Raw genomic sequence first — 19,019 nt, 5'->3', positions numbered from 1 at the left:
GTGGCAGGTGCCAGCCAGCTGGAGCATGAGTCGGATTCTGTGCCTGAGCCTTACCCTCTGCCTGATGGTACAGACAGCCCTGGGTAAGCCCCCACCCCTTCCTGAGGGCGTTGGGCAAGAGGGATATGAGGGACACAGGGACAGGCCAACAGCTCAACCTCTCCTGGGGGCAGCAGGGCAGGGACATTTAGAGGTCTGGGTGGATGGGTGGTAGAGAGCTGGGAGTGTGGACATTTATATTTACATTTTAATAAAATGTATCTTATAATTTACATAATTTTATATGTTTATAATTTATGATTTTATATTTATATTCTTTATAAAATGAATATTATATAAAATTCGTATTATATTAGTATATATATATTAGTGTATGTGTATGTGTGTGTGTGTGGTGTGTAAAACCATCATGTAACCACCAACCAGATCAAGATCTAGAACATTTCCAGCACCCGACATGACCCTTCCCAGTCAATACCCTCAAAGTAACCACTGTTCTGACCTCTATCATAAATAAGTTTTGCCCATATTAATGCATTAAAAAAAAATTTTTTTTTGGCCACATCACGTGGTATGCATGATCTTAGTTCCCCGACCAGGGATCGAACCTGTGCCCCCTGCAGTGGAAGCGGAGTTTTAACTGCTGGACCACCAGGGAAGTCCCCGCATTAAAAATTTTTTTAACTTGAGGGAAACTTCGCTAAAACCACTTTTAGCATTTTGGCACATTTTCTCTTAGTTTTTTTATTGCATATTTGTATATGGCTGTGATATTAGCATGTACACGATTTTATACTCTGCTTTTTTTCACTTAAAATCATACCATAAACAGTTTATAACTTAAGTTTATAGTTATATTTACGTTGCCTGGTCCCCAGAAACAAATAATGCTTCCCGTACTCACGATAGCATATATGACTATGGTTCATAAAAGTCTTTCTTTTAATGCGTTTCTGACTATTTTCATAAGGGTGGGACCCCTTATGAAAATAGTCAGAAACTATGTGAACGTTTTATGGCTCTTATACGTTTTGCCAAATTATTTTCTTGAGGTGGTGTATCAATTTATCCTCCACTAACAGTATATGTGAATGTCCTTTTCATTGTATCTTTGCCACAACTGGGTGCCATCATTTGTAATTTATTAGGTGGAAATTGTGACTCCTGGTTTTAATTAACATTTTATGGCTACTAAAAATGTGGAATATTGTTTTCATAAGTGCTTACATATTGCCTCTGGGTAGCAGAGCTGGGATGGAGACCACTCCACCTCAGCTCCTGTTCAGGGGTGTAGAGCACTCTGTCACATGCTTAGGTGCCCCCAGTGGGTGGGGTGAGGGCAGTAAAACACTACTGTTTAGAGCAGAACTCTGATGTGAGACACTCTGTGTCACTTTGGGCAAGTTATATAACCCTTTGAACTTCCATTTCCACATTTGTGTAGTGGGAAAATAGTAACAGTTACCTTATAAATTTTTTAGGAGAATGAGGTAAAATAGCATATAAGTGTTTGGCACAGTGCCAAGCTATAATAAAGGCTCAGTCAGTCACTGTTGTTGGCTATTCAATAAGTGGACCCAGAATTCAGGGCAAATCTGGGTAATATGATAGACCTTGGCCTCCTGGCTCTGTCCTATGAGACCTCAGGCTGGTCACTGATCATCTCTGGGCCTCCAAGCCTCACCCCACTCCTCCCAGGGCAAATGAGAAGCCTATGTGAGAGGACCATGTGAAAGGGCTTCGTAAATTGCAAAGGGCTACATACACAGAGGAGATTTGAGATGGCCCCTTGCTGCCACTGACCTGCCTCCATGCCTGAAGGGCCACCATTACAGCCAATTCTTTGTGCCTGGATATTGCTTATGTAAGACCAGGAGAGACCTGGGGATGTGAGCAGAGAGGTATTTTTGGCCACCTGCAGCTGGGGTGTGAGGGTGTGTTCTTACCACACCAATACCAAATGCTATTCCAAAAAGCAGTTGCATCAAAGTCTCCTAGAGAGGGTTGTAAATCTAATTTCCTGATGCAACCTGAGATTCTCTTTCAGAGGGTGTAAGGGGGACCTAAGAATCTGAATTTCCCAGTGATTCCCCCAGATAATTCTCATGCACAATCAAGTTCAATAATATTTAGATCAGATTTGCCTTCTGTCACTTTGCAGAGTGAGCCTCCAGGGGACCAGGGCACAGAAAAATTCAGGTTTGGTTGTTTTTTTTTTTTTTGCCATGTGGCTTGTGGGATCTTAGCTCCCCGACCAGGGATTGAACCTGGGCCCTTGGCAGTGAGAGTGCAGAGTCCTAACCACTGGACCACCAGTGAATTCCCAAAAAATTCAGTTTTGATAAACGGGGAGGAGGAGAAAGAAAGGACAGAGGTGCTTCAGGAAGGGGCAACAAATGTGAGGTCTCAGCGACCCTTGGCAACAGGAGCGAGGCAGGGTGAGGGCGTAGAAGAAGAGGTGTCCATTGGCAGAGTCTAAATTCAACTTGGTGTAGTTTGTATCCATTGCAAGAGCTAGCTATGGTGTAGGTATGCTTGTAGTGTACAGATGTGAACGTATGCTGCATATGGATACATTGTAACCTATATATAACTATACTTATATGCATGTGGGCACACATTTTTTAAAGATTAACTAATTAATTAATTTTTAACTTTATTTTTGGCTGTGTTGGGTCTTCGTTGCTGTGCGTGGGCTTTCTCTAGTTGCAGTGAGTGGGGGCTACCCTTTGTTGAGGTGCGCAGGCTTCTCATTGTCGTGGCTTCTCTTGTTGCGGAGCACGGGCTCTAGGGGCTCGGGCTTCAGTAGTTGTGGCACATGGGCTCAGTAGTTGTGGCTTGTGGGCTCTAGAGCACAGGCTCAGTTGTTGTGGCGCGCGGGCTTAGTTGCTCCACGGCATGTGGGATCCTCCCGGGCCAGGGCTCGAACCCATGTCTCTTGCATTGGCAGACGGATTCTTAACCACTGCGCCACCAGGGAAGCCCTGGGCACGCATTTAACTCTTGTGTTTCCCCATGTTTTTTTTTGTAAATGATCTGTGCTCATATATACCCATGTGTGTATAAATTTGCATGTACATGTAAATATTAATGCGAGTGTGGATATATGTGTGAGAATGCATATATGTGTGTGATTTCTTCCCAAAAAAATGCCAGGCAGATGTTAGCAACAAGAAAGATATATAGTCATACCAATATCAGACAAACAGAAATCAAAATAAATGACACATTTATTGACATTAAATGATACATTAAATGACCAACAGAAAAGTATTCAAATAACAGACATGAACTTTTACGCATCTACCAACATAGCTTTGAAATCTTAAATCAAATAATGATAGAGAAAAATACGAGGAACACAGAAAAAGTGGACAAATACACAATTGTGAAAAGCTTCAAGCTGGTGCTGGTGCCCGTGGCAGATGGGCCAAGGTGTTTTCAGTGTCCAGGGTGACCCTTCTTCTCTCTTCCTAGGTGCCTTGCACAAGGAGCCTCTAGTGGTTACCAAATATGGGACCCTCCAAGAAAGCAGATACACATGGGGAAGACACCCATCAATGCCTTCCTAGGAGTTCCCTTCTACAGACCTCCTGTGGGTGCCTGCAGTTTCACTGGCCCAGAACCCCCAGAGCCCTGGGAAGGAATCAGAGATGCTACCATCTATGCCCCGGTGTAAGAGCCAGAGGACTGTCAGCTGGGAAGTGGGCAGACCCTGAGGAAGGCGGTGAACCTATGCCTGCCTCTGGGCCGGGGTTTGAACAACTCACTGAAAAGAGTGCTCTGTGTGGCCACAGGCAGTCCTGGCGACCATTCTGGGCCTCAGTTTCCAAACCTATATAATGAAGTGGCTGGTCCAGATGGTGTTTAAGGCACTGATAATGCTGTTCTTGATTCTCTCATGGGAGAGCTCCAGGCAAGGAGGAGGTGCATACTGACTGTGCCCCCAGGACCTGCTGGGGAGCTGAGTTTCCCTAAATGTGTGTGAGGGGCAGTACACACACACACACACACACACACACACACACAGAATGAAACCTGAGCTCTTCCCTCTTCCTTGGTGCTTGAACCTAAGAACAAGCCCACGTGGCACCACCAGCCCTTCCCTGCAGAAGGAGGCCAAAATGGGGAGGGCATGGGCTCAGTTTCAGTTTTGATGTCCCAGGGTCTCAGTGCAACCTCTAGCTGGGCTCAAGCCCTGAATCACATGAGCATGTTGGGACAATGGCTGCCCTTTGACGCACTGGGCTTGGCAGTTTACCAAGAACAAGTGTATTTACTGTTTACATAGACCATTGAGTAACCCACTGTCCAGAACATTCTGTGGTGAACATTAACAATGTTCAGCATCAGTTGGATAAAGTATTGGCTTTAGAAAAATGTCTACTGTGAGAACCTGGGTGTCTGGTGATATAAAAAACTACAACTACCACACTGGGTGTCTAGTTGTTAAAAACACGATGTCCACTGTTAGAACATGATTGACTGTTACTAGAACACTGGCATGTTGGTTGTTAAAACACTGGCCATCACTAAGAGAAGCCAAGGCATTCTGAACATTGTGTGACTGTTATTTGGAACTCCATGGATCAGGGGACAGAACATGGAATAACCATTGTTAGGACCCCGAGGATCAGGGGTTTAGAGATTGGGGTGTCCCTTGCATAGAAATCTGGGTGTCAGTTGTTGGAACATTGGCCATGAGCTGTCAGACATTGGCTGTTTGGAACACAGAGTGTTAGGTGTAAGAATTTGTGGATGGCTTAGAACAGACTGTGGGGTGGCAATTAAGGGGGGAACAGGGAGAGAGGAAGCTGTTACAGGGATGGTGGCTTTGACCAGAGTAGTTACAGTGGAGGTGGTGGGAGTGGTCAGGCTCCAGATTTATTTTGAAGGTAAAATTGACAGGATTTGCTAGAGAATTGGATGTGAGCCACGAGGGAAGAAGAATAATCAAGGATAATAACTAGTTTCAGGGCAGAGCAGAAAGGGGAATAGAGGTACAATTTACTGAAATGGAGAAGACTAGGGCAAGAGCAGGTTTGGGCAAAACAAGAGTTCATTTGGGGGCATGTTAAGTTTGACATGTCTAATAGATATCCATGTAGAGATGTGGGGTAGGTAGTCTGGATAAATGGAGCTGGAAGGAGACTGGTCATCAGCAGGTTAACAGTGTGAAGCCCTAGGCCTGAAGGACAGCAGCTCGGGAAAGAATAATCAGCATGAAAAGAGAAATGAGGGTTGAGGCCTGGGGCACTCTCCCGCTTAGGCCAGGAAGAAGAGGAGGAGTCACCAGTGAGGTGGCAGAAAAATCAGGAGAGTGGGATTACAGAAGCCTAGAGAAGGAAAGCTGTTCAAGAAGGAGAGTGTGGGCAACCACATAGAGGGGCTACCAGGGCAAGTAAGATGATGAGAGAGATTTAGCAAGATGGAAGTCACTGGTGACCTTGACGAAAATGGCTTTGGTGGCGGGTTGGGGACAGATGCCTCAAATGCTTATAACCCCTGTTCTAGGCTGTAAGAGGCCTGGCTTTCCTGCTGGGATGCTGCATGTGATTTATTGGACAGCATCCTGACAACAACATTAGCTGCTGCCGAGAAGTCAAGCAAGGAAGGCCAAAGACAATCTGTAGAGACAGAGACAAGCTGCCTGCTGGTGACCTTGGAGAGGCTGGTGGGGGTTGAGGGAAAGACAACTTGTTGAAACATTTGGCCTTGAGGGGAAGAGAGAGATAGCATAGTTGCTGGGGAAGGTGGCTGGTAGAGGATAGGTTTGGAGCAAGATATGTTGAAGTGCTTTTGGGAAGGACTGAAAGGGAGCAGGTGATGCCCTAGTTAGGGAGGTGGGAATGAATTACACCTACGTACACACACACATACACACACTGAAGACAGGCTGGGACAAGAGAAAGGAACAGAGGAATAGGTAGACAGGGATTCCTGCATTCAGTCAAATGGGCCCAGCCCCAGCTGTTATAAGAATAGCCACCCTCAGGGCTGGGTCAGCAGGGAGAAAAGGCAAGGTGGACCAATAGCCCAAGCTCCATGAGTATACCAGACGTCCACACAGTGCAAGGCACAGGGCCAAGTGCCAGGAATCAGATGAATACACCTACATCCCTGCCCTTTGGCAGTAAAAACAACCAACCAAAATAACTCCAACCCAGTATTGTAGTCAATGGTGGATAGAGCTTTGGGAAGCACAGAGGGGAAAGTGCCCAGCAGAGGGGGCACCACTTAAGCTGGACCTTAAATGTGAGTAGGAGTTTGCTGGGCAGAGGAGAAGGCATTTGGTAGACAGAACAGAAGTACAGGGGCTTGCAGGTGAGAGGCAAGGGGTCATGTGTATTTGGAACAAAGAATGGCTGGGAAGGAGATGACTAGATGGAAAGGAGGGCCTAGGTCAGTGTGGGTGAATGAGGGCAGGAGGAGCCAGGGAAGGTAATAAGGAGGGGAATGACGTGGTCAGATTTGTGTTGTCTGTCAGCCTCTCTGGCCGGCGTGTGGAGGATGAGCTGGAGGGGAGATGAAGAGGCAGGGCAGAGTCCTGGCCAGAGTGGTGGTGGCCTTCACAGGGCAGCAGCCCTGAGATGGACAGAGGGGGCCTATTCAAAAGTTGTTTGTGAGGCAGAACAGAGACTGAGCGGAGGACAGGGCATGAAGGAAAGGAGGTGCCCAGGGCACCCAGGTTTATGGCTTGACAGCACCAACACGTCTCCAGCAGGAGCAGGGAACCCCTTCCCAGGCAGACCCATAAGGCAAGGCACAGGCAGGGGGTGCCAACCTGCCTCCCATCCCTGGACCTAACGTTAGTGAAGGCTGCTAGGACACAGATACACACACGCACACACATACACACATATTGCCTGGATTTTGCTTTGGGTTCTGGTCCCTCACTGCAGAACCTGGGTTGAAACCACTCTCCCCACTATTCTCTCAGCGCTGGGCCCCAACTCACATCGTGCCCACAGGTGCCTTCAGGAGTCCTGGGGGCAGATCACCTCCATGTACTTCAACACACACAAAAACTACAAGTGGCTGCATTTCAGTGAGGACTGTCTGCACCTGAATGTGTGTGCGCCAGCAGGAGCGCTCGGGGACCCTCTGCTGCCTGTGAGTACTCAGCCTTCAACCACGCACCATCCCACTCAAGCTCCCCACTGTCCCGCTCAGGCCTCAGCCCTTCTCGCCCAGGCGATGGTCTGGTTCCCAGGACACGCCTTCCTCGTGGGCTCCGCTTCCACGTGTGATGGCTCCAAATTGGCGGCCCGGGAGAAAGCGGTGCTAGTGCTTCTGCGCCACAGCCTCGGTGTCCTTCCTTAGGTGGGCGGGGCCGGGAACCCGAGCCGGGGACCAGGGGTGGGGCCTCCTCTGGACTTGGGCTCAGGGAGGGGGGAGGAGAGGATTGGGCGGAAGGAAAGGGGCACGGCCTATGGGGCGTATCCGCGTGAGGGGCGTGACAGGGGCATGGTCTAATGCTTGTTGGAGCGGACAGGTGCTTGCTACCGCCTCAATGGGGCGGCGCCCAGTCATAAGGAAGGAGATGCGGTGGTAAGACCCAGTCTCTGAGGGACACAGGGGGCGAGGCGGGAGCCCCCAGCACCCAAGCGTCGGGGCTCCGGACCCTGATCGTGAGCCCCGCGCGCTCAGCACAGGCGATAGCCAGGCCCGCGGGAATTGGGCGCTGCTGGACCAGGTTGCAGCTCTGCGCTGGGTGCCGAAGAACATCGCAGCCTTCGGCGGAGACCCAGGCTGGGTGACCTTGTTTGGCCAGTCATCAGGGGCCATGTGCATCTCGGGACTGGTGAGTGCAGTACCCAGATAGACCAAAACAGGGACGCAGGCCCGCATGGCCTACGGGTTCTGCACAGATACGTGTGAAGATTTGCATGTGCAAGAACATTCCGGTCCACAGACCTGCCCTCACCCCTGCCATGGGTACCGCCCCGCACAGCCAAGGATGTCCATTACATTCAGGGAGGACTGATGAGAAAACCAAGCCAGCCCAGGAAGGGCAATGCTAACACTATGGATGTGGTGGGCCAGAAAGATCACCCAGCACCTCCTGCCCCTCCACGTTCCCCCAGAGGTCTATGCCTGAAACAGAGCCCCCCATCGGCCCTCTGGGCAGGGTTGGAGCCACCCACCAGGCCTGGGAGTCCGGCCTGGGTTAGAGACTGGGCTTTGCCCCTGACTCCTGGGGTACTGCTGACCTGGAGTGTTCCTGTAGTGTGGGTGTAAGGTCAGGTGCCCTGTGAGGGACATGTGGCTGGGCAGTGAGCAGGGACCACATCACACAAGGCCTTGTGGGCCACAATAATAATGCTCGAACCCTGGAGCACATTCCATGTGCCAGTCACTCTTCTAAGCACCTTAGGTGTATTCATTTGTTTAATTACCTCAACAATCCAAAAAGAAGAGTACTCCCTTTCTGCCCTCTGCAAAAAGAGACGTCTTCTCCACTCTATAGATGAAGAAAGTGAGGCCCAGAGAAGTTAAGCAACTTTATTGAAAATGCACTGGAGAGCAGGGAAAGATTTGTTTTTTAAAGGTCAAGTCTTGTATTTATTTATTTATTTTTGGCTGCATTGGGTCTTCGTTGCTGCGTGCGGGGGCTACTCTTCGTTTCAGTGCGCGGGCTTCTCACTGCGGTGTCTTCTCTTTCTGCGGAGCACGGGTTCTAGGCGCGCGGGCTTCAGTAGCTGTGGCACGCGGGCTCTAGAGCGCAGGCTCAGTAGTTGTAGCGCACGGGCTTAGTTGCTCCGCAGCATGTGGGATCTTCTCGGACCAGGGCTCGAACCCGTGTCCCCTGCATTGGCAGGCGGATTCTTAACCACTGCATCACCAGGGAAGTCCCAAGCAGGGAAAGATTTTAAGCAGGGGAGTGACACAATCAGATGTGCATTTAGAGTTGGCTCAGTCTGCTGGAACTGGGTTAAAAAGAAGCACAAGCAGAGGCTTGGAGACCAGCTTGGGGTGGGGGGGTGACATATCTAATGGGGGCTGTTTCTGAAATAGAGGTGTAGAGGATGGCTGCAGAGTGATGCAGGAGGCCAAGTGGACAGGACAGGGGCAGCTGCAGCATACAGATGACCAGAGGATAGAGGGAAGGCCCCTGGGGCTAGGTGGATGCTATGGGTAAGGGACAACACCCAGATAGGGAGTGGCTGGAGCAAGTTTTGGACACATGAAGTATGAGGTGCCCAAGGGACAGGATGGGGGTCCCAGATATGGTTGTTCCCTCCAATTTGGGCAGCAGAGAAAGGCTAAGAGCTATCATTGCAGATAATTGGGGCTCTGGGAACCATACGGTCCCCCTCTCCCACACTGCTAGCCCAGCAGCAGAGGGAGGCCCTTTCTGGTTGTTACACCAGCAGAGCCACTATAACAACACTAGATCCCCTCTGGGACCCCTGGGGCCCGTTGCACAGACCAGAACAAGGATGCCCAGAGACAGGACGGCACTGGCTCTAGGTCTAGGACTCCAACTCAGAACTCCTGACTCCCTCCCAGCTTCTGCCCTCTCTGGGCCCCTTCAGGCTGCCCAGCCATGGCCAGTGGTCCCCACTTTTGCATCTCATGGGTGCAATTCTCCCCACCCCTGCAGATGACATCACCCCTAGCCTGCGGTCTCTTCCATCAGGCCATTTCCCAGAGTGGCACCGCAGTGCCACTTCATCACTTCATCACCTGGCTGTGATCTAGCTGGGCTTGATTCACCCCAGTGCCTACAGGGGACATTCTACCCTGAGGATCCACACTGGTCCAGACCTGCTTCTGAGGGTCCCTCAGTTCTCCCCTCCTCAGGCTTTCTCACACAGGTCTGGGGAAGGGAGCTTCTCCAAACAGCCACCCAGAAGCTATTCTTCCCCAAATTAGAGGGAGAGCAGCTGAGCGGAAGCCAGGGCTCAGTCAGGCTGCAGCAGCTGCGAGGATCATAAAGGACTTTGGGGAACCCTAGGACCTTCTCTAGGAATTCAAGCCTGCAAGAACTCCGGTAGGCAGCCTGGATGGTGAGCTGGGCCCCTGCCTCCCATAGTCCCTGCCTCATACCCTCCCCATCCGCCCCGGAGGGTACCTCTCTTCCCATCTGCTCCTCGCGGATGGCACTCCTGGATGAGGGGGTTGGAGAGGGCTACCCGCTGCCCTGTCTCCACCCTGTCTTCATGCCTTCGCTGGGATCCCCCAATGGCCACCCAGAGTCCTTCCTAAATCCCCTGCCAGACCCCACCCCGCAGGGAGCGGTTCTCAGAACTGATTAGATCTTGGTGAAGACCCCAGGGCACTTCTGTGGCTTTTCTCCAAGTTCACCTCGGCTCGCCTGGTGCACTATGAGCACGGAGGCGCACCGCTGCAAAGCTGGCCTAGGAACCGGGCGCGCACACGCGTCTCCTGCGGGCCCCCGCGGCTCAGCTCGCCCCTTCCTCTCCTCCAACACCCCGAGATCCCCACCCACCGAAGCAGCAATTACCGGCCGTGTGGGCTGGGGAAGGGCCAATTAGTGCGGGAGACGCAGCCCCTCGGCTGTGCCCGCGCTGACCGCAGCCCCGCAGCGCCGCCGCCGCCTTCCCTGCCCGGCAGACAGCGCCAGCCGCCTGGGAGCCCCGGGGGACGCGCCGTCCGGCCTCCAGCCAACTGCAGTGATGGATCCAGGCGGCTGGCGTGGGGCCAGAGCCCGGGCGGACGCGAGGGCGCCGGGAGCTGCAACTCGCCACCGCTGGGTGGTGGGGGTGAGCGGAATGGGGCCTCCCTCCCTGTGAGGGCTCCTGCACCCCCGACGGCCTGCGCCCCGGCGCCTGCCTTCTTCAATCGCCAGGCAGGCGGGCTGCAGCGGCGCAGCGGCGGGCGGGGGTGGGGCCGAGGTGTTCGGGGAGGCCCTCTTACAGCCTCGAGGTCCTTTGACTTCGGGACCTCCAAAGCTCTGGCCTAGGCTGGCCGAGCCCAGAGCAGTTCCCTGTTGGAGGCCTTAGCAGGACCTGGCTTTAGAAAGTCTTGGCTTGTGCTTGATTAAAGCTCCCATGCAAGAGGAGGTGGGCAGAAGGGTGGGTGGGCAGTGCGGGGCCACAGGCCTCTTTCACTGATGCATGAATGCATAGACTTCCTCCGCTGGGTCCCTGCCATGCACAACCTGCCTCACCCACCTGTAGGCTTTGGGAGACCCAAGAGGGATCAGTCTTGCCCTCCAGGAGCCCTCAGGCTGTGGGCAGAAGCTCCAGGGGCTTGGCTGGGATCCCAAGCTAATGGAAACTCTGCGGTCCAGGGAGGCTTCAGGTGAAGGAAAGGGGCAGGCACTACCACTTCAAGCCTTCCCCTTCCCCCAACTGACTCCTTTTCGGCCCAAGCTGGACACACTGGGGCCCTGTACTGAGGGACAAGGTGGGCCTAAGCCCAGGACACACTCTGGATGAGGCTGAGGAAGGGAAGAAGCAGTGGAGAAGGGTTTGGCAGGAAGGTTCACAAATGGGGTTCACCAAAGAGATCTATTGCAGGATACTTCTGTTTCCCCCACCTGTGCCACAAGGGGCTGGGTTAGAGATGCTGAGTCCCTTGACCAGTCCTGGATGCAGTAGTGTGGGGTTCAGGGTGGCTTTTTCCCTGTGCCCCCCCCAACTCAGGTCTGGCCTTGGTAGGGAAGGGCTGGGGGCCTGCCTTGTGCCCTAGAACCTCACTCAGGCCCTGGTGGGCCAGACTTCCTGTGAGGGAGAAGGCATCACTTCTAAGGGAGTGAGAATTCCCCTTTCTCCGTACCAAGCTCATTAGCTGTGTGTGTGGCAGGGGGGAAGACTGAGAAATTGGGGCATGGGGACTGAGTGAGGAAGGGAGACAACGACACAGATAGCACCTTGGGTCCTTTGTGGAATGAGATGACAGCGCATTGAATTAAAGCATGAGGAAAGGTACGGAGACAGGTGAAAGAGACCGTGGAACAATCTGCCAAGAAAGCCAGGGAGTGGAGGAAAGAAACAGAAGCAGGTGGACACACGCCCAGACAAGCAAATGGACAGAGAGCCAGGGCAGTGCCGGGGGCTGTCCAGGCTGGAGAAGGGCAGTACCTAGGCACTCAGAAGGGGGCAGTGGGCAGGGACCTGTTTCTCATCCCAGTTGTCTGACTGCTGAGACCCTTGGGGGCATGATAGAAAGGGTCATCTGGAAAGGCTGTGGGAGCACAGAGATGACCTATCTTGGGTTGGGTTGGGGTGTCAGGAGGGCTTCCAGGAGGAGCACCTGAAAGGACCAGTAGGAAAGACTGGAGGGGATGGAGGGGGAGGGGGAGCTACGTCAGAGGCACAGCAGAAGGACAGGCCTGGAGGCAGGAATTAGCCTGTTCCATCCCAACAGTTCTGCGTCATTTTGGCCCTCACGGAAAGGCTAAAAGAGGAACCAGGCCCAGAGCTGGAGGACTAGTCCTGTAAGCCTGGGAGAGAGCACGGCCTCTACCCTGAGGTACTGGCGAGCCATGGGAAGGACATGTCCTGGTCAGGCTTATCTTCCAGAAGGAGGTTACAGAGTACAGAGCAACTGGAGGAGGAGAGGGTAGAAGTGGGGAGGCCGGGGGAGGGTGGTGCAGAACTGGACAGCGAGTTCTGGACATGGAACAGAGCAAACAATTTCGTAAAGCAGGTGGGCGAGGTCAACTCTCAACATCCCCTCTCCCCCATCCACAGGTGGGCCCCTGGCTCAGAACTCTCCCACCCAGCCCAGCCTGGGAACTCATGTGAACCCTCCCCAGGGCCTGGGGTATCTCTGCCCCAACCAACTGGGACCAGGAAAAGCCCCAAGAGGGAGTCCAGTCCAAGGTGAGGGCACAGGCAGGGCCAGGTGTTGCTGAGGAAGCTCCCCCCTCCACGCCCCCCCCACATAAGCTGATCAAGATAGTACTGTAGCCTCCTGCCACTGACCCTCTATCGTTGCAATGATAGCTCCATGGCCACGAGGGGTTGAGTTTGGGCCTATTTGTCTGTGGAGCAAACCAGAAGGGGAGGAAGGTCCATGGGAGCCCTGAAGGAACTCAGAGGCTGAGAGCAGGTGGCCTCACGGAGCAGAGGTCAACATATCTCTTTTAGGCAGAGTTTGGGAGCTGTGTGTTCCTGTCTGGGCCTGTTCCTCTGTGTGTGTCCTCAAGCAAGCCACTTGCCTATCTAGGCCTGGTTTCTACTCTTCAGTGCACTGGGAGCAATCTCTGGGGTAGGACACTGCTCCAGCCCCGGGCCCTTCCAGCTGTGGTCCAGGACTCCTGTCTACTCCCAGCCTGTTCAGCCATAGGTGCTACGGAGGAGCATGCCTGTGGCTTCACCAAGGAGTCACTGGGAGATCATTACGTATCTTCTACTGTGAAGGAGCAAGGACCCTTTTGAAGGGGAGCCTGAAGGTGGAAGAAAAGCCTTTCAGGAAATTAGCACTAGTGGCGGGAAAATTCATCAAAAGCTGACAGAGGCTCCTGGTGCTGATTCATGTCTCTTGCCTAAGGAGCAGCTCTTCTGGCCAGAGGGAAGGACTGGTAGCTTCCAGGGCCTTCCAAAGACCCCAGACCCAAGACTCCAAAACGCTGGCCCTGTTGCTGGGGCTCTCATCATCTGGTGGGGACACCACCATGAGTTTTTTGCTCCTGAATCATGGGATTCTACAGTGCTAAGAAAGGCTGCTGATGGACAGGGGACTTGGGTTTGAATACAACTGTTCCTTCTGCTGTGTGATCTCAGACACTCAGTGGGGCTCTCTGATCCTCTCTGCCAGGAGGAATTCTGACCTTGCCTGCCTTCTAGGTGACCAATACATCTATAATACTCAGCGTATCTGGGAAAAGAATAATTTTCCGAAGAGGGAGGATGGAACCATATCCAAACAACTCTTGGTAGTGGGACCAAGGCAGCAGGGAAACAGTCTGGATGTGGACCTCATTATTCTGGTGGCACAGACCTCCCTCCCACTTCCAGGTATTATGGAAGCCAGAAGAACTGTTGCAGGACACACCTCCAGGGAGCACCATTTACCTGGTTTACAGTGTGAATGAGCCACAGGATGTTACCTGAGCTCCATGCCCTGCCTCCTCTGAACTTGCCACCTACACGCACAAGTACACCACCCATGCCTCAGAGAAGGCTCTGATGGGATCTCTTGGTTACCATCTAACCCAAAGTATCCACACTGGACAGTCTTTGCAGCTCCATCCTCCCCTCCAGACTGTCCATGTTTACCTTCAGCTCCCAGAACTGGTCCGGCCACCAGACCAGCCAGATCATGTGAAGCAGAATCCTTTGAAGGGGCTATGGATGTAGCAGACCCCAGAGCCACAGGGAATCCCTTCCAGGGACACTTTGACCCTGGCACTGCCACTGTCTCTGGCTCAGCTACAAAAGGAGGCACACCACAGGCAGCTATCCTCTGCTGTAGGAGATCATTAACTCCCCAGCCTTGTTAAGCCAGCTTCCTTTTCCAGGCCCTTCTTAGCTCATTTTATGTTTTTTGTTTTTGAGGGGGTTTTTTTTGGCCGCACTGTGAGGCATGTGGGATCTTAGCTCCCTGAACGGGGATCGAACCGACGCCCCCTCCAGTGGAAGCATGGAGTCTTAACCACTGGATGGCCAAGGAAGCCCCCTCATTTTATGGTATTTTGACTGGACCTTGTATGGACTCAAGTTGTTATCCAGTTCTTCCCTTGATGGCCAACATTTACAGCTGGATATTTATCAAAGTATGAAGTTGTACAAATCCTAGAATTTCAGAGCTAGAAAGGACCTTAAAGATTGTCATAGCCACCATTCTTTGAGAGCTTATAACTTTGTGTCAGACACTTTGTACAGATGTTTTTGGCTGCCCAGTACATCCTTTCCTTTTCCTATGAGATCACCCTGTCCACAGAGATTCACAGTGTCCGCACTTCAGGGATGAGCACGTAACCCAAATTTGGCCTATTAAAGTCAATCCCAAGATTTTTGTGGGAATATCAGGAAAGAGTAGTCCTTACCTCTTGAAGGTGAGTCAGCATGTGAATGAAGCTAAAACAGAACAAAGAGACCGAGAGAGAGAGACAGACAGACAGACAGACAGATAGAGACAGAGAGAGAGAGACAGATTTCTGGTTTCAGTGCTTGAACACCTGGATCCAGCCATGCCTGAACCAAGAATTTTCAATTAAATGAGCTGATACATTCCCTTTTTTTGTGGAAGTTAGTTTTAATTGGGTTTTTGTCACTTGAAGCCAAAACAATCCTGACAGGTATGAGTAGATGTCTCTGTCCTCAATTTTTTGATTAGAAATCTGAGGAACCAGCTAGCTCTGGGTTCTCAGGCAAGTCACTAAAGCTCTCTGACATCAGGTTGCTCTGACAAAGGTTGAAAGGACTGAATTTCTTCAACTTCAGCACTCCTTTGCTCTACTGGGATCTCTGGAGCTACCTGGCCACATGCCCTTAAAAGAATCAATCACTTGTTCTGAGTCTCAATTTTCTGAGCTACAAAATAGGACAGTCATTCCTTCTCTCCTTACCTTGGGAGAGTCCAGTGAGAAAGTGTTTGGAAAATTGCTTGTACTAAAGCAAATGTTATGTAGGGTGCATGTTATACAAAGGAGGAATCTCAGCTCATACCAGACAACCATTGTTGTCCCCAAATGGCTCATATCTCTTCCAGAACAGTTTTTTAACGCTTTTAAAAATAAAACTTAAGACATTGAAACGTATTTATAAAGAAGGCTTACCCACAGCATCTCATTGGGCAGGATCTAGCTCAGGACAGGCCCAGGTAAAGTAAGGGATATGGCACTGAGTGAAGCTTGCTTAGGAATCACTCTTTGCCACTGCTGAGCTCTCTAGGAAGCTTTACCTTCAGGCTGTTTTTTGTTTTGTTTTTTTTAAATAAATTTATTTATTTATTTATTTATTTTTGGGGGCTGCGTTGGGTCTTCGTTGCTGCATGTGGGATTTTTCTAGTGACAAGCGGGGGCTACTCTTCATTGCGGTGCGTGGTCTTCTCATTGTGGTGGCTTCTCTTGTTGCGGAGCACGGGCTCTAGGCGTGCGGGCTTCAGTAGTTGTGGCACACGGGATCAGTAGTTGTGGTTCGTGGGCTCTAGAGTTCAGTAGTTTTGGCGCACAGGCTTTGTTGCTCCACGGCACGTGGGATCTTCCCGGACCAGGGCTCAAACCTGTGTCCCCTGCATTGGAAGGCAGATTTTTAACCACTGCGCCACGAGGGAACTGCTACAGGCTGTTTTTTAAGGAGTGCCCTTGGGATTAGAACCTGCTGATGGGAGAGGAAGGAAGCAGAACTGGGTCGAGGGAGAAGCCAAGCTCCACTGCAGGTCCAACAACAGCTTCAGCTGACTCCACGGGGAGCTTTAGAGCTATTATGACCCATCAGCATTGCCCTGCTGGGCCTTTACAATCCCATCTTGATCAGTCATTGGATGTGAGCTGCCCAGGAAGGAAGAGTGACCTGCAGGTAGCTCTCTGCAGCTCAGGAAATCCCTGAGAGGGATAAGAGCATCCCAGCTGATGGGGTAACAAGTCCTTCACTGAAGAGGGATCTGGGTGGAGCATCTCTGTGTCCATGTTAATCACCAACACTACTCAAGCTGCAAGGCATGCTGGGAGCTCCCCTTGGGCAGGAGGGAGCAAGATGAAGTTAGCATAAGGTGGGGCTGGGAAAGCTACCAAGACTGTGAGGTGTCTTTGAGGAGGTTGCATTTAGTCTCCAGGGCAGGCATTGGTGAGGGGATGCTATGGGGCAGTCATTCTGCCCAGCACAGTTGAGAAAGATTTCTCAGAGGCCTCTGAACCCACATTTAATGAAGGAGTATGAATTTGCTTGGCCGAGAAGGGGAAAGAAGCAAGCTAAACAGAGGAAGTTAGGCAGGGCTGGAACAGTCTGAAGCTGAACTCCTTGACCATTCACTCAGAAGTGTCATCTAGAGGAAGAGGGCTATTGTCTGCTTTATTAATTATTCCTCATGTTCCTAGAGGGAAGGCAGGCCGGTGAGGTGGCCGTGGGCTAGTAATTCTATCTGCCTATTTATAAGGCAATGTTACAGCATGATGGGAAACCCTGCCTGCAAGGATGGTTTAGAGTTTGACAAATTTGGGAAAGAATCCAAGAACAGGGCAAGGTGTCAAGGTATCAGCAGAGAGACAAAAGGAGAGATGGTAAAAGAGGATGCATTTGGACTCAAGAGTTGATGAATGAGCCAGAAGTGAGTGTTGAATTATTCAACCTGCTTTATTGATCCATTGATCTCTCTCTGCAGGTCTTGGTTTATTCTTGGTTAGCATTTCCTGTGTCTGAGATAGTGAGAAGAGAAATGGAGGGAGGAGGGACCAGATTTTTAAGACTCAAGAAGAGAGAAGAGGCAGTGCCAAAGAGAAATTTGGCTACAGGTATCAGGAACCTTAAAATGCCTGTGTCTTTTGACATAGTGGATCTATTTCTGGAAATTGACCCTAAAAACACTATCCAAAATTGTTAAGAAAAAGCCTTAAGCGCCACGATGTTCACAGAAGCCTTATTTTATAACAGTGAATAATGGGAAACAACCTAAATAAACGTCCAACAATAGGGGATCAGCCAAGATGCCATTAGGAGTTTTATATGATTATGTGGGAAAATACTTATTCCATAACGTTAGGTCATAATGGAACATTCAAAACTGTACATATAGAATGTCATAGCTGGGTGAAGAAATGTGGATAGAAAGAGGCCAAAGAAAATATACTGAAATGTTAGCAATGATTGTTTTGCAGTGGTGGACTCTCTTCTTTTCCTATATTTCCTGAATTTTCTACAATAAATACACACAAGTTTTAAATCATTAAAACGAAATGTAAGGGTGGAGTGAGAGACACTCACATGAAGCCTGCACAGAAGTAAAATAAACACAAATTAGTGGGGAGCCAACTCCTTCCAGAACCCAGGGTACTGCTGTGTCCTAGGTGTGCTGACCATCTCCCTGGCATATTGAATGGACACAACGGAGAGAATGAGGTGACACTGTGGTGCAGTCACTCTGCAGAGGACAATCAAAGGCCCCTGAACTCATATTTAAAGAAAAAGTATGAGTTTTCCCAGCAGAGAAAAGGGAGGAAGTCATGCTCGGTAGAGGGAACAGTTAGAGCAAAGGCACGGAGGCATGTGGGAAACGCAGGCAGGCCAGTGTGGCTGGATTACAGGGTGCCATGGAGAGAAATGATGGGAGATGGGATTGGGAAGGAAAGTAATGACTGTCAGGGGATCATGAACGCTGGGCTGAGGGACTTTGCCTCTCAGCCATAGGCAAACCGGAGACTTGGGGGAGGGGTTTAAGCAGGAGGGCGGTGTGGTTAGAGCGCCGCATTCTCCAGTTCCCTAGTGTAGTCTGTTTCCCATCACCCTCCAGAAACTTGGAGAGTAGGGGAGGGGAAGGGGAGCAGTCCAGCAGCCCTCGCAGATGGTCAGCCAGGCCTCCTGACACCAGCCTGGCCCTCTTCCCACCACACCAGGTTCAGTCCCCATCCCCAGCCATCCAGACAAACTCCTCCACCTCCCATGACAAAGAGGCTCATTTGGAGCCTGGGCAAGATTTGCAAACGTCAAACTTGTAATTACAAGGATGAAATCATCTGGTTCCTTTTAAGCAAACGCGTTTATTGATCCCAACACTGAAGAAATGCTATTCTGGGGAAACTTGCTCCTCTCTGCTTTCCTCTCCCTCTGGGATGGCTGAGCTGATGGAGGGAGTGTGGCAGGGCAGTTAAGAAGCGGGAAAACCTCCCGGAGGGGAAATTCTTAAGGGCCTAATGGTGAATTGTATGGTATGTGAATTATATCTCCAAAAAATTATTTAGGGCTCAGGAAACTGCCTCATTTAGGCAGATGATACCCTCATCCTGGACTTAAGCTCATCTCCATCCAAAAACTAGAAGCTGGGGAGAGCCAGGCTTTAGTGGCTCTGTGCCAGCCCCTAATTCTCCTTCTCTCCCACCCCCCTCAACATTCATCTGTGGTCCCAGATCCTATTTCAGCTTCAAGATGGTACACTATTTCCTCACT

At 51.0% G+C, this 19,019-nt stretch overlaps 1 protein-coding gene and 1 long non-coding RNA gene across 2 annotated transcripts; one reads left to right on the top strand and one right to left on the bottom strand.

Moving 5' to 3' along the window:
* Positions 1-25: 25 nt before the first annotated feature.
* Positions 26-18,557, top strand: CES4A (carboxylesterase 4A; the record flags this gene model as incomplete). The annotated part of the gene is given in 8 exon segments (XM_082369118.1): positions 26-83; positions 3,478-3,525; positions 3,528-3,675; positions 6,972-7,313; positions 7,315-7,323; positions 7,651-7,804; positions 9,608-9,997; positions 13,065-18,557. Coding segments are annotated over 7 exon segments (852 nt in total). The 3' UTR covers positions 9,701-9,997; positions 13,065-18,557.
* Positions 8,492-10,873, bottom strand: LOC309617233. The gene is made up of 2 exons (XR_014237821.1): positions 10,472-10,873; positions 8,492-8,930 (listed from the first exon to the last, which is right to left on the bottom strand). It is a non-coding gene; the product is annotated as an uncharacterized lncRNA (long non-coding RNA).
* Positions 18,558-19,019: the final 462 nt, after the last annotated feature.

Source organism: Balaenoptera borealis (genome assembly GCF_965194805.1).
Source record: "Balaenoptera borealis genome assembly, chromosome: 19".
NCBI lineage: Eukaryota > Metazoa > Chordata > Mammalia > Artiodactyla > Balaenopteridae > Balaenoptera > Balaenoptera borealis.
This window is presented reverse-complemented; position numbering and strand designations above follow the sequence as displayed.